We start from the raw sequence: 15690 nt of genomic DNA on the forward strand, positions 1-15690 counted from the left end.
ACCGTTAGTGGTTTTGCCACTATACTGCTCTACAGCTCGCCCGCTCCCTTCCTCTTTATTGTCTTTGAGATTTTAAAAATTGAACACAATTATCATTGAGTTTTATTTTTCACATTTTAGAAGTCCCGCCAACCGCCAAGACCGGGCTGCTTAACGGCCCATCCGTCGTCTCTCCTTTTAATCATCATTGGGATTCTATTTGAGGTTTTGTTAATAGTTTTTAGATGTCCTATCAACCGCCACCATTCTACTTCTTTATAAACCTGTTGCTTCTCCCCCTCTTTATTGTTATTTGTCATCATTTGTGTTCTAGATAGAGTTTTTTTTAGAAGCCCATATTTTTCATTCCGATATTTTTATTTATAAATTATATTACTACCTGAACTCTTATAATTATTTTTATTATATTTTCAGAATTTATATTTTTTTTATTTCAAATTTTAATTATTCTCGTCATATGTTATAGATGGTCTCTCATTTCAATAGTATTTATTTTTTAAAAAAATGTATTCCTAGTTGAACTATTATTTTTTATTTTTTTCTAATTTCGGAATTTATTTTATTTTTTATTTAGAATTTTAGTTAATATCGTATTTGTGTCCTATATGATTTATTATTTTAATATTTTTTTTATTTTCAATTTTATAGTTGTTTCAAAATTGTATTCCTACTCGAGCTATCTTTTTTATTTATCTAATTTCTGATTTTATTTTATTTTTATTCTGAATTTTAATTAATCTCGTATTGGATTCTTATATGGACTCTTTTTTTAATATTCTTTATTTTATTTCCGAATTTCAGTTATTTATTTATTGTATTCCTACTTGTACTCTTCTTTTTTCCAATTTCAGATTTTATTTTATTTTTATTTCGAATTTTAATTAATCTCGTATTGGGTTCTTATACGAACTCTTCTTTCAATATTCATTATTTTTAATTTCAAATTTCAGCTATTTTTTAATTGTATTTCTACTTGGATTTTTCTTCTAGATCGATTGTGGGCTATCTCCGCCTAATGTCTCTTCTATCTTAGCATGTGCATACGGCATGACATGCATGCAGTGTTCTCCCTCTTTACTATCAATGGCCATGTATGTATGGCATGTATATTTTCCAGCCATATATCAAACGTGGATCACTATTTCAATTTGCACTCTAATTACCATCTAGATATGGATTAATGTAATTTGTTTTGTACTCTAATGACTGTCCATAAAACCATAACATCAATATTCAGACAACCTGTCCGACTCCTAATCAATCAACATGTTCGACTCCTATTCATTCAACATGTCCAACTGCCATATTTCCTATTATATCAAAGTTGCTTTCTATTTATACTCAATATTGTCCTAGATAATCTATACCACTAAAAATCTAGTACAACCTACGATCTAATGGTGTAAATATTTATCTTTTTCTTCAATTCATGTGGGAATTTCTAGCCTCCACAGCGAACATGGTGTCTTTTTTCAAAACTGTTTTAATAATATAATAGATATTTTTCTCTGAAATATGGTAGATCGTAAGTTATGGCCACCTTTGTTTATGTTTTATCTTTCAGTGCTGAAATTTATATGGACGCGTCCGATCTGACGCAAAACATCAGTTGGTAACTGTTGTTCAAAATGTTCTATCACTCGATTAAAAATGTTCCAAACCATTGCAGCATATGGTTATTATTTTGGATTGAGCAATTTAGTAATGGCTGGTGAAGAAGCATCTGGGATTATTTCCTCCTAAGCTGATGTAGCAAACATGTCATCCAGGAACACAAGAACATGGACAAGCCTCCACATCTGTTGACACTGTACACCTTACAATTGGAGCTTATTCATGGCTTCTTCCACTGCACGTTCATAGTATCTGTCACGTCCCAAAACGACTCTAAAATACATCATCTAAATTATGCCTAGAATAATTAAAACCCGTGTGAAAGCCTCCAACAATTAAAAGGTGCAAAGTTAAAAGCCAAATAAGGCTTGGGGGATTTTTGTATATTTCCTAAAAGCCTAAAATGCGTAAATAAATTTTAGTGGAATTTTCAGAGCACAAATAATAATTATTAAGAAATAAACAAAGTTAAAATGATTTTATAAAAAGAAAAACTCTAAAAAGTCCCCTTTCCCTCCCTCTCCCTCTTGGGCCGGCTTGTCCCATCTCCCTCCCCCTCTCCCCGCGGCCCATCCGGCCTCTCCCCGCGCGCGCGCCGCTGACGGGCGGGCCCGCCCGCCACCCTCGCTGACGGGTGGGGCCCACCTGTCATCCCCTTCCTCCCGCCGCTCCCGCCGCCTCGTCCGCGCCCTAGCGCCGCTTCCGCCGCGAATCCCGCCGCCTCCCGCCGTCTCCGCGTGCAATAAAGAGAGGGAAATCACTCCCCGTGATCCCCTCTCCCTTTTCCCCCCATTTTCCCTCTCTCTCTCGCGTTCAAACGGGCGGATTTGCCCCCGCAAATCTCGCCGGCGCCATTGATGGCGGCCGGACCTCCCGCGCCGGTTTCCTCCCTTCCCCGGCCACCCTCTCTCGACCCGGCTCTATTTAAACCCTCCCTGCACCTCCTCCGTCCGTTTCCGCCTCTCGCCGCCTTTCCTCCTCGCCGGAATCGAGCTCGCGCCGTCGCTCTCTCTCTTCGCCGTCGCCGTCGAGCTCCGGTCCGCCGCCGTCGTCGCCCCGGACCACCTCCCACCTCGGCGCCGCCTCCTTCGGCTTCGCCGCATCCTCGCCGACCTCGTCCACCCCTCCGTTTCGGTCGCCGACCGCCGGAACGCCGTCGACCCCGTCGACCCGAGCCGCGCCGCCGCCTTCCTTCGCTCCGGCCGCCTTTTTCGTCGTCGCCGTCGACCTAGGGTGAGCCGTGGACCGCCGCCTCTTTTCCCCCTTCCCTTTCCCTCTCTCAGCCACCGTGCCTATGGCCGCCGCCGGCGACCATAGGGGCGCGGGCGCCGCCTCCCGCCGGCTGCGCCGGCTTGGCCGTCCTCGGGCGCGCCGAGTGGCTGCCGCGTGGGGCCCGGCCGTCAGCCGCTCGCGCCCTTAGGTGCGGCTGACGCGTGGGACCCACGGCGCCGGCCGGTGTGAGCCCGGGTGCACCCGGTCCACCGTGGACCGTGAGGCTGCTGCGTGGGCCCCACTCCCGTGGACCCGGTCCGCGCGCCCCCTCCCCTCGGCTGACGCAATAAACCCTTTTAAAATTAAAATTTAAATGAAGAAATTCGCAAATATTCATTTAAAGAGCATATAAACTTCAAATGACCATAACTTGGCCATTTGAACTCGGAATTGGACCGTTCAAGTCTCTAATTTTTCCTTAAGAAGTCAAGAAGCCATTTTTGTGCTTTGTTCCTGCTTGTTATATGGAGTTTATTAGAGTAAAAGCCTTTTCTTTTCTGTTGGTCGTGTAGACGCTGCAGCTTCGGAAGATCCGCTCTTCGTGGAAGTTGAAGCCGACGTTTGGGAAAGCGAGCAAGGCAAGTCACATCATCCTTGAACATATTGAATCCCATTTTATAAAGTTATTTTGATTTAAATTATTGCATTATCGCTTTATTTAAATTCCCGCGTTATCACTGTTTTATCTAGCCATGCCTATGTACCTTTGTTATGACCTTATTATTGTTATTGTTATTATTACCTTGTTCACCCTAGAATAAACAAAACCCCAACTAGTGGACACTCTACTCATGGTACCACTAGTATGATTTTAGGTAGATGCTTCGCTGGTTAATTAGGCAACATTAGGTGGTTTTACAACTCTAGACTTTGGGATATTCATATCACCTGGACACTATGGAATGGTTGGATTATTGTGGAATTGGATTCACACCTCCCCCTCTATTCAAAATCCTCAAAATAGTTTTAGGCTGGGCTCGGGGTGCATGGTTTTGATAGTAGCACCTTGGCCATATAAGGACCGGTCTTCGGGCCTCTGTTGCAAAGCACTACCGTACTTCCACATGTCTAGTGGGTAAGGCTTAGTTTGTGGCTCAGTCTGGTTAAAAACAAAAGTACATGGATGGAGATGGACGAAGTCGGGGGTCGATGGACATCTCTAGGGCAAATGAAGGCTACACGAGCTGCGGCCCGGTAGTCGAGATGTCATGGCACAGGGCCGGTGTCCTGCTGCTAGGGGCTCAGTCCTGCCTACCTGTCCCGGAGGTTCCGGCCGTAGGTGGGGTTGGGTCGGTACTCTTGTCTATGGCTAGGATGGGTTGGAAACTATGTCACGTCTTCCGTCCGTATACCGTGGTGGTATGTGGCACGTGGTTACACGTGAGGAAGATGTGTCTTGTGGGTAAAGATGTACACCTCTGATCAGAGTATAATCTATTCGAATAGCCGCGCCCTCGGTTATGGGCAAGCCGAGCAATGTACCCAAGTTAGTGTTTTAATTCTTAAAACCTGCTTAACAACTAAAATGTGGAATGGTTGGCCTGGGTTGGCTTGGGACGAGCTGGGACCCAGGGTCGGGTTGCCAGTTCGGTCTGAATCATCGTAGGCCTTGGGTTAAGGCAGGTTCGTGTGGGTTCACGGCCTTATTTAATAATATTGTATAGCTTTAGGATCGTATTTACAAAATAGCTTTGAGCAACTAAATGTCTTTTAATGCTGTTTGCTGCAAACCCTAACCCTTTATATTATAACCCCCTTGTACTCCCTTGCATTTATCCTGCACTTGTGGGTGTGTCTTGTTGAGTACGGTGGTTGTACTCAGTCTTGCTCAATTTTTCCCAAACCCAGAAGAGGAGCCCCTGGATGATGAAGGCTTTGGTGTCTAGCTTGTGCCTGCCGTCAAGCGCCTGTGGTCGTCGCTCTAGTCTTCCGCTGTTTCCCGTTTGTCTTTGTGTGTGCTGGGCCTTCGCCGCCCATGTAATAAATTAACTATTTACGCTTCCGCTTGTTAAACTCTGAACTGTGTCAACTTTTGGTGTACCTTGCCTCCTGAGACAAGGAATAATGCACGCACGTAAAGAACGCCCGTTGGGTTATTTCCGGTCGTGACAGTATCTCATTCTCTGTGTAGCTTTCACTGCACGGTCAAAATCCCTCTTGTCGAACGCTTCCTGGAAAGGAATTTGGACCAGGACTCTAGCTTTCTCCTAATCTGAGAAGTGGCATACAATGTGAGCCTATAAATCATTCCAAAGCTTTCTCCTAGGACTCTAGCATTTGTTGAAAGTTTTATGGACTTTTAGTATATAATAGATGGCAGGTTCTACATTATGTCTATTCATGCATATATGGTTATCTCAGTTCTCAGCCTTAGCACTGCTTGTTTGTTTTTCAGAGAAATTAGTGACGTTATTTTTTCTTGTTTTAAATTTAGTCAACTTTCTCAATTATTTTCTAGTTGGTTACTGAACTTTGGTCTTTCATACTGGGCGTTTTATCGGGAAGGAATTGTCAATTGGTGCTTCAACTAAATTATATAAGCATGTTGTTTAAGCTGCCATACTGAGTTGTTATCATCTGACTGCAAACTATCCAAACAGCACGTGAAACATATGCTCTCAAAGAAGCAATTTGGCCTTTTTCCCGCGGAAAAAACAATTTGATCTAGTAGTAACCATGCGCATGTGCAGTTGTACAAACACCATTTCCAAAATTCTACCGCGGCTACAAATTAATTGAGTAGGAAACAAATATAAAAACTAAAATCAGATTGTCATAGCATTCTTCATTTACTCGCCCTATTTGCAACTTCCGACTCTGAAGAAAAACACTGAAAATGCAGGTTGCTTAGCCTGCTACATCTGCATCCTTCTCAATCACCGTCTGCTTAGCGACAACAAAAGAGCAAGGGCACAGACGCAGCAGCTGGCATAGATACACACAAAACACACACGAGTTTTACAGGACAAGCCTATTTTAGAAATTTTACATGTACTCTCTCTTATTGATCCAAAGGGTTCGTTCATCTATCTCCTTCTTGTACGCTACCTTATGCTGCTGTCAGCTTCTTCTTCTTCTTCTTCTTCTTCAGTAACTGGTGACGATGAGCAGCCCGATCGCCGTGACGACGATGGTCGACGGCACCCCGAACCGGAGGTGGCTCCAGAAGGAGAGGTTGTAGCCGAAGAACTGAGCTCTTCTAGCCTGCTCGCAGACGATGAGGTTCGCAGCCGAGCCCAGTAGTGTGAGGTTCCCGGCAACGGTGCTGACCCACGCTAGGATAAGCCAGGCCTTCCTCTCTGAATCGTGAGAGATTGCAGCAGCTGATGCAGCCACTCTTGTGCCGAGCAGTAGTACTGAAAGACAAAGTTCAGAAATGTTATAAAAGTGCCACAAAAGAATTGTTCAGAACTTTGGGATAACTTTGACAGTCAGTATCCAAAAGAATATTGTTCTGAAGATTTACCTGTGGGAACATTTGAGGCCACATTTGAGAGGATAAGAATTACCACAGCAAGAAGAGCAACACCCTTAGCACTGTCAATTCGTGAATACGGTTCAACGAGCTCCCAAAGTGTGTTCGGTATGCCAGTTTTGTTGAAGCCATCGACCGTAATAAACATCCCGCAGAAGAAGATCAGCAATGAGTATGACACCTATCATCAGACATGGCAAACACATGAAATTTAATTGTCCCAATGAACATGATTCAGATAAATTGTTGATTCAGGCATCAGTAAGTAAAATCATACCTTCTCCAGACAAGCCTGTGCATCAGTAAAATCAAGCGCCAGAAGAACAAGAGCCGCAGTGATGGCTGTCCATGACATGTTAAGCCCCATGAGAAGTGCAATGAGCATGCCAAGAGTGATGAGATAAACAGCAGTCTTCCACACAAACACCCTCCATCTCTTCTCCGCAACCTCATCTTCCTTCTCCTTGTCGCCATTGCTGGCGGGAGACGGCGGCGAGTCCTCTATGATCACACTCCTCTGCTGGCTAGCAGTTCTTGTGAACTTCCTGGAGGATGCACCTTCATCCCTCCTGTCAGTGACAGTTGAGACCTCGACCATCTCATGCGACATGCTCGATGCCCGGAGCGACTTGATCGCGAGCTGTATGTCCGCCTCCGAATTCACACTCCTGCTCCTCAGATTCTCATTAGCACTGGTGCTCCTCACGCTGTTGCTCCTGATGATTGGCTCACTTATGCAGTCCATATCATCCGGGTTCAGAGATGAGACGTGTGACATTCTTGCAGGTGTGAACCTGTGTGAGGTGACCTCGTCGTCGGCGACCACCTCCGGCCCAGCCGGCTGCCCGCCTTCCTGATCCTTCTCCACTGAAAGGTACTTCCAGAAGTAACAGAGGAGGATGGCAGCATTTGTCAGGACGCCGACGATCATCGCCGGGAAAACTCCAAGCAAGAACTGTCCAAAGGAGATGCCGCTCTCCACGGCAATGACAAGGTTCTGCGGGTTGCCGATGGGCGTCGCCGCGGAGCCGATGTTGGAGCTGGTGGCGAGGGCGAGGAGGAACGGCTGCGGCGGCAGGTTGTTCTGCCTGGCAACCTTGAGGATGAACTCGGTGAGCACGACGCAGCAGGTGTCATTGGTGAAGAGCGCGCTGGCAATGGCGGACACGATGCAGACGCGGAAGAGCAGGTCCTTGCTGCCCCTGCTCTTCCAGGAGAGCAGGTTGCCGAGGTACTTGAACATGTCAGCCCTCTCGAGGAAGATGCTGACGACCATGGTGCCAAAGAGGAGGCCGATGATTGGGAGGTCGATGGCGGCATAGGCGTCCTCCGGCGAGATGACACGGAAGAGGACCATGAGCATGGCGCCAAGGAGGGAGCCGGCCGTACGGCCGACGGGCATGAACGGGACGGTGGGGAAGACGGCCAGCACCCAGAATATCCCAAACGCGACACATCCCAGCACTACTTTGGAGGTCCCTGCCAACGCCATGTTAGCAAATCTCTCGTCCTCGAACGATCGAACGAACGAACGATCGATTGATCGATCTATACTAGAGCTAAAATGCTACGAACAATTTTTCACTGATGATGTTTTGGTTTTTGCAAGAACCTGTCACGAACTCACAGATTGAAGAGACAGTACAGAACAACCTTTCCCCCCAAAATTACGTTCACAATCTCAGGTCAGGTTCAGGCTACGTTCACAACCTCCTTGCCCAACTCAAACTCAAGAACCTGCAGAAATTGGAGCAGACAAACAAACAGAGGCTACAGGTTAATTCTAAAATCTGTAAAAATAAGAGAGAGAAGGTAATAAGATCATTTAAAAAAGGAAATGTAAAGATCCTTTTGTTGTTGTTGTTGTTGTTGTAAAATAAAGTTTCTTTGATCCGGGGGAACGAAAACGAATTAGCAAGAAACAACGGTGTTAGATCGACTGCACGAAAACGGGAGGACACATATTTGATATTTGAGATCAAGCACCACCACGCCTACTCACGGTGTATCCTGCAAACAAATTCAAGCGAGAAAACAGAAGCCCTTATCAATACAAAAATCCTTCGCACACTTCACCAAACTAAATGAATAGAGCTACCGAGATTTCCTCAGATAAATTACTGTAGTTATGGCTAAAAATCCAGATTTTTTGTTCCCCCTATTCTACGCTTCTTGCAGTTGATCAGATCGAATGGATTGGAGCTTGGCTTACCGACTAAAAAGAAACGAAAGATCCAGCACAAACCCGTGCATGCAGTGGTGCCAAAGAACCCCAGGAACAAGATATTTTTTTCGATTGTTTCGTGAGCTACGACTATGATTGGTCTCTGGACGAAAAGAGAAGAAATGAACTTCGGTTTTGGGTTGCTCACCTCGGAGTAGGGGCGTGGAGAGTGGAGAGTCCACAGTGCCACGCGCAACGATGAGAACTTTGGAGTTTGGACTTGGAGAAGTCAGAAGTGGAAAGAAGCAAAAGCAGGCGGCAGCGGCGGAGTGGTGGTGGTGGCGAGAATAAAGCGGAGGTGGAGGAAGGAAGGAATGGAGGGGGGGCAGCTAAATAAAGAGAGCGTCCACTGCTTTCATGGATGATTTGAGGTGACTGGTGGGTCCCACCGTTGAGGGTCCTAGGAAGGGCCGATTTATCATGTGAACCCAAAGGGTGGAGCTCCCATTGTGTGAGTCCGTTTTCATAATTTTGTGATCCGCATATTTGGGACGGTGGTATAGTGCTACTTGAATACTTCATCACAAAATAAACTAGTTCTTGACTATAATTTGGATATTCTCTTTGTAAAAAAATAAATATTTAAATTCGTTGTACTAGACTACGTCACATTTAATCCTTCTTAAGATCTCTATAAAAAAACAAATTTATAGGAAGATGTGACACCACCTAGAAAAGCATCCAATCCTTATTAGGATCCTTCCGTCTAAAAAAAGTTTAATCTATATGAAGATGTGACGCTTTGTCCAGATCCAAAACTAATCAAAGATAGTATTATCTTTGTCCAAAATAACATTTTCAGTTATAGAGGTTATTATGGAGCAAATTAAGACAAATAAAATGACCTATATGAGAATTATTATATGGCATGTGAATGTAAGTGAGAGAGTAGTTAGGGGTAAAATGAGGAAAATTTGAATGAGATAGGATTCATCGAAGTGACAACTAGTACTCTATTAGTAATGTAGAAGTACTTATTTAGAGACAAATTTAAATCCTAATATTTCATTTATTCTGAGACATAGGTACTATGATATCATATGACGGATATATGCCGATCGCAAAATTATATGTTATGATTGTGGAATACCGTTTTATATGGGAATGTATATATGATTACTCTGTATATATAGTTTTTTCTATACATTTATTATCTCCTTGCTTTATATATTTATGAAAGAAAATGGAGAATTTATAAAGTAAGGACTATATTGGTTGGTACACATGGGGTGTGGGGCTAGCAGTTTTCCCATACGAACTCTCCTCCTATGATTCGCGAAGTTGCCAACGATTTGGATTTGCATGCTTGGTTTGCTGTTGATTTGGATTGCGCGTGGGACGTGTGTGGCGGCCAGCGGAGAGATCGCGCCGTTTCTTCCGATACAAGAAATCTCGACGATCTTTGAAGCCAAAAACGCGTCCGGATGACGAAGCGATCGACAAGATTAGCATGTCATTGTCGCATGATTTTGCCGTATTTCTAGCGAATAATGGGCATCCTGTGGGTTCTCCTGCTTCCATCCACGCTACCAATGATTGTACGTATGCAACGACGTTTTGGTGGTCAATTTGCATCACAACTTATCACAGCCGCGTGAGCGCGACTACTCTGGACTTTGGGACACTGGAGTTTGGAGTGGAGTGGCAATGGTACGAAGTAGTACCACAAACACAGGTGATCGTTTGGCCTAAAACTGATAAGCCATAAAACGACGTATAAAAAAAGGAATAATTTATAGATAAATTTGTATTCGCGGTTCAAAATTCAATGTAAAAAATAAACTAAGGTGAAAAACCTAAAAACCAACTCTAATTTAAATTTGAAAATTCAAATTTTAGTAGATAATTATGAGCTGAAGGCTAACAAAGACGAACCACCTCTACTTTGGGTGTAAGCGCGTTAGATCCATTATTATTATAGATGGACTTCATGCTAGCCCAAAGCCCAGCTAGAGAGAAAATTAAGACGAGCCTGGTCTTATGGGAAATTTTGTTTAGTTACCGATTGTTTTAATTATTTTCTGATAAAATAGATTATTTTCATAATTTGCATTAATTATTTTCTGATAAAATAGTTTGAATATTTGTATTAAGGGAATTAAATTTAGCCATGTAGTAAAACTAAGATCAGTCTCGATTTAGGCCATGTATGATTCAGCTTAGGATTATTATAATCTGAATTATTAGGAATAAGTTCAAACAAACATATAGCTTATTATGATAGATTATTACAATCTATAAGCCAGATTACTATAATCTAATCCACTTTAAAGGTGCTTTTTTAGATTATTGGATGGCTAACACCTAACAAACAACTTATATAATCTAGGGAAACAAACAGCTCACAACTTATTCTGTATCGGCTTATTATAATTCAGCTTATAGTAATTTGACTCAATAATCTAAATTAAAATAATTTTAAGCTGAAACAAACAGGGCCTTAGTTTGGAAGATAAGAAATTCACACACACAGAGAACAGAGAACAGAATGACCCGGGTTTTTTTTCCTGGGTCGGCCAAAGAAAGGCAGATCAAATTTCATTAAGAATAGTTTGGAATGAAACAAGGTAAATCCATGAAATTAAGTTTCGATTTGAAATGTTCCTGTTAATGAATTTTATATCTTCCAAACAAGCTAGGTTTTGAAAATGTCTCCATGTTTGTATAACAACACCTCCCCTACATATCTCTAAACATGGTTTTATGGTGGTTTCAATTAGTAGATATTTCTAGGATCCTTAGGGCACAAGAACAACCCCGGCCACCACAGAACCATCTCAGATGTGCCTGCTCCAGTGCTCACCCCTCTGTCTCACTCCTAATACTACATAATGGCTACAGCTCTGAACCACAAACCCATCAACTTGTGGACAGCAACAGATCAGACCAAAACCAAAAAGATTACTCGGTCTCCATTATCACGGCCAATTAGAGTAGGATATCATCTACCGACGGATCAATAATTGAGTAGTCTATGTACTATTATACAGAGCAGATAAGAGCACAAGCATGCATAGCCAGTGGAATGATGAATCTGGTTTGCAAGGTGAAAGTGCTTCGCCCAGTACGTATACTTAAGTGCTCTCCACGAAGGGAACTCTGCTCTGTAAAGCAACAGGGCCTGACCAACCAGCCATGGATCTGAGGCCGTCAGCTTGTCAATTGCCAGGATTAAATTGGCTGCATGATGAACTCCCAGCAAGAGGAAGACAAGTCATGTGATTGATGTTTCATGGGCTTAATTACGTGAGAATGTGACAATTCACCTACTATTTGACAACATCCATTTTTCCCCCTCCTCCAATCTCTAGCTAAGGCCCAGCTCAAATATGCAGTTTGTGGCTCGGAGGGGTGAAACATTAGCCCATAATTAATTACGTATTAACTAAAAAAATTATATAAACACACTGTTTAACCGTTTAATAAAAATATTAACAGAAAATGAGAAAATTATCGTTTTGAGTTACTCAAAAGAACTAAGTCTAATTCCCCATGCGATAGCAAACACATCGAACCTTTCCAACCAAACCTCGAATGCCAAACCCACAACAATCCGTGCAATTATAGGGAGAGATGAAAAGAGTGAGAAGCACTTTTGTGCCCACATGAAGCGACCAGCTTTATTGGCCAGCATTGACAAATAATCACCCGTGTGTGGGGGGAGATAAGATCGTCTTTACTAGTACTTTGATTTTCTTTCACCGTCGCTGTGCTAAGAACTAATCAGGCCAGATAAAAAGTTGATCGATGCAGTTTCAGAAAAACACAGCAAAGAAAAAAAAAAGAAAAGGCTCGTTTTGTCAACTTCTTCCAGTGCCAAGCATCTGCGTGTGACGCTGTCAGCCAAGCATGTGGCAATTGACAAAAATGACAAAGTCGTGTACTGAAAACCTCGAAAAATTTTGGGTTTTGTTTGGTTGGTGCCTGATGGAACTTGGAAGCCCCATGTCAATCTTGGTGGTGGGCAACGAAATCTGGGGTTTATTTGGTAGGTGTTAGTTTTTTCTTTCTTTCTTGGCCCGCAAATTGACCTGACACGTTTGCTAAAACCCTTTTTGATGGCCAAATCACTGGTTTTAATTGGTTTTGGTCCCAAAAGATCGGCACCTAACTATATGTCTCTTTCTCATTAACCGTGTCATATGGGTTTACAAAATTTAGTTTGGCCTGTGTTACTATGTGGTTTTTTAATAACTTTTTTCGATTGCACGGAAGATGCACGTGCACAAATATCCTATTACCTAAATTAATTATGTTGAGTTTTATGACATACTACTACTCAAGTCTTATTGAATAAGCCCTGTAACCCTACATTCACATATTTTGTACCCCATGTGTTGGGTTGTTCATGCATGAACAATAAGCACTTTCCAGCCCCTTTGAAACACATGAATAATAAACACAGAATTTTGATATAAAAGCATGAAAAAGTGGATACAAAACATAGAAAAAACATAAGTATATTGTTTGGATAGACCGTAGAAAAAAAATATAGAATTGAATGAGGGAGAGAGAGATTCAAAGGAAATTTTCTAATAGATTGGAGCTCTTGTTAACACCTTTTTTTCCCCTCCAAAATCTCCGTGCATTGAACCCTTCCTAAGAAATTTTACAAGATTTGAGAAGTTTCGATACTTTGTTTCAAACGGCTAAATAGAAAAAAAAATCCATATAGGATTAAAATCCTATAAAACTTCTTCACAAATCCTTTGTTTCAAAAAAGGTCCATCGACCATTGATGTCAGCATGCATATGCAGCCTTGTGATGGTGCTATATATATATGGACATGCGTGTATTCTCTTCAATAATACAAAGATCTACTTGTCAACACGTGAATACGATCGGCAAGTACTGTACAGTGAACCGCAAGTACTGCTATACCGTTGTACAATAGTATTATTACTGTAATTAAATTTATCATACAAACGGTTTCTATTTATAGTGGACGCTGGCAAAACAGTTGGTCCAACGCAGAATTGTCTAAAAGTAGCATAAACGAAATCATCGTAGTTCACCACAACGACAAATGAAGCCTTAATTGGTTGAAGGGACAGTAGGTCAATTTTTAAAATGCAATAATTACGGCTACAGAAATCATCTTTTTTTAAAAAAAAACAACTACAAAAAATATCTTTGCACAGAGTCATAACATATTTTCACATAAGAGTGAACAAACCGCCTCTAACTTAAAACCTACAAAAGTACTCAAACATTGACACTCAATCTATTTTGTTATTATGAACCACACGTGCTCTTTCGTGACCCGCCATTGACAAGGTTATATAATGCTTCTCTTTTTTCTTTCCATCTCTTTTAAAGAAATGAAAAGAAACTCTTGTGTTATGTTGTGAATAGCAACATAGGCGAAGTTAGGCGTAGGATGGTTATGGCTTGAACCCCATAATTTCACGTAAATTATATAAAAACACTACTCTTCTAAAAATAGTTATTACTAACATTGAGCTTAAAAGTGAAGTTTGATTTAGATTTTTTTTAAAAAAAAAGCAAAACAAGTCATTACTATATAATTAATAGAATTTTAATTATTATAAACTTGAAATATGGATTTATTTGATTTAGAAAACTAAAAAGGTATCGTTTAACAGTTTAAAAACATTCTTATGATAAACAAGGAAATAGCAACATCCAAACTCTGTTTAACAGTTTTAAACTTAGCTAGCCTAAGACCCTAGTACTAGCTCAGTCATAGGCGTAAGTTTTTCATGGCTTTGCCCCTAGCCACCATATAGAGCGATATGAACATACTTCCTACGTCTCATAATACTGGATGAAATATTTCATAGTACAACAAATTTAGATACTATGCTACTATATTATGGGACGAAAAGAGTATGATGCACTATTAGCATTGTGGCTTTGTAAATTATTGAAGTATTGCTATGATAGCCAGTAGCCACTATACGTGCACATGCATGATGCATACCGTCCTCCCACCATATTGGGCTCACAAAGCCAGCTTAACTTAGTACTCCGTACGTATCACCAGTAGTGCTGACACCTGCCTCTACTCCGAATTTACTGCTACTCCGTACTGTACTTATATATGCAACGCCATGCCAATCAAAAAGGTCGATCAACAGAGCTACCAAGACATAAACACGGTCGATGATTACGAGGATATAGCTCGAAACACACCGCAAGATCAACGCCCAATTATCTTAGAGGTTGTTTGGGAACTAGGAACTAAATTTAGTTCCTTCAGGGACTTATATTTTTGTGAGAGAGACTAAAGTTTAGCCCCACTTTAGTCCCTCCAACCAAACACCACCTTAGGCACGACTCGTCCACCACCACCGTACTTGCATTGCCAATACTGCCATGCGCGCACGGGGCACCCGTACGTACGTGCGTGAAGCCCATGAACAACCAAACAAACCAGCACCGAACCGCGCGATAAAATCCAACACAAACATTCGTAGTACATAGTACTTACCAGAGGAAACCTTGCCGCTGCCAACGTCCACGCGACGCTCGACGTACTCCGCCGCGGCGCCGTTTGGCGCCCGCGCTCTCCGACGACGCACGCACGCAGGCGCGCGCGGGCTTAGCGTCGCTTGCGCTAGCTTGCCCCTCTTTGCCTGCGCTGCAGCAGCAACCTCAGCTCGCGCCCGCGCGCGTCTCTCGTACTCTCGTGGATATAACCAACACCGAAGCAGAGTAGCTGCGGGAGAAGGCGGCCGAGACGGGGGAGCTTGTAAATATAAGCGCGCGACGCGACGTGTTGCCTCGCGGGTTTTTTCTCCTTCCTCGCGAGATTATTGGGTGGGCGAAACCCCCCCCCCCCCCCCCCAATGGCCCAAGGTACGGACACGGACTCTTATGGCCACGACAGCGACGCAGCAGCTTGAAACACACACACACACACAAATTGAAAACAAAAAAAAAATTCACAGGCAGGCAGGCAGACACAACCTGAACTTGGGGAGGCGTCATGGCTCTCGTATGAATCCGATCCCTTTTCTCCCCCCGGAAGATTATTGCTGTTGCCTCGTCGCTCTCCTCGGCTCCTCCTCCTGCTGCTCCCCTCCACTCCGATAGATAGTCCGATCCTCATCCGTCACTCACTGCGTTCCTCCGATCTCT

At 42.9% G+C, this 15690-nt stretch overlaps 1 protein-coding gene across 23 annotated transcripts; it reads right to left on the reverse strand.

The window, feature by feature from the left end:
- Positions 1 to 5639: 5639 nt before the first annotated feature.
- On the reverse strand, positions 5640 to 15272 carry LOC4331617 (silicon efflux transporter LSI2-like). 23 transcript variants are annotated; one of them, XM_015775192.3, is made up of 5 exons: positions 15041 to 15272; positions 8015 to 8098; positions 6639 to 7840; positions 6353 to 6542; positions 5640 to 6242 (listed from the first exon to the last, which is right to left on the reverse strand). In XM_015775192.3, the coding sequence occupies exons 3-5, from the start codon at positions 7761 to 7763 to the stop codon at positions 5974 to 5976; spliced, it is 1584 nt and encodes a 527-aa protein (XP_015630678.1). In that variant the 5' UTR covers positions 7764 to 7840; positions 8015 to 8098; positions 15041 to 15272; the 3' UTR covers positions 5640 to 5973. The 23 variants fall into 23 exon arrangements, with proteins under 23 accessions (XP_015630678.1, XP_066164398.1, XP_015630676.1 ...); XM_066308301.1 differs by lacking the exon at positions 15041 to 15272 and adding an exon at positions 8734 to 8885 and having other exon boundaries at positions 6639 to 7825; XM_015775190.3 differs by lacking the exon at positions 15041 to 15272 and adding an exon at positions 8734 to 8885.
- Positions 15273 to 15690: the final 418 nt, after the last annotated feature.

The sequence above is a fragment of the Oryza sativa genome, chromosome 3, assembly GCF_034140825.1.
Source record: "Oryza sativa Japonica Group chromosome 3, ASM3414082v1".
Taxonomy (NCBI): domain Eukaryota; kingdom Viridiplantae; phylum Streptophyta; class Magnoliopsida; order Poales; family Poaceae; genus Oryza; species Oryza sativa.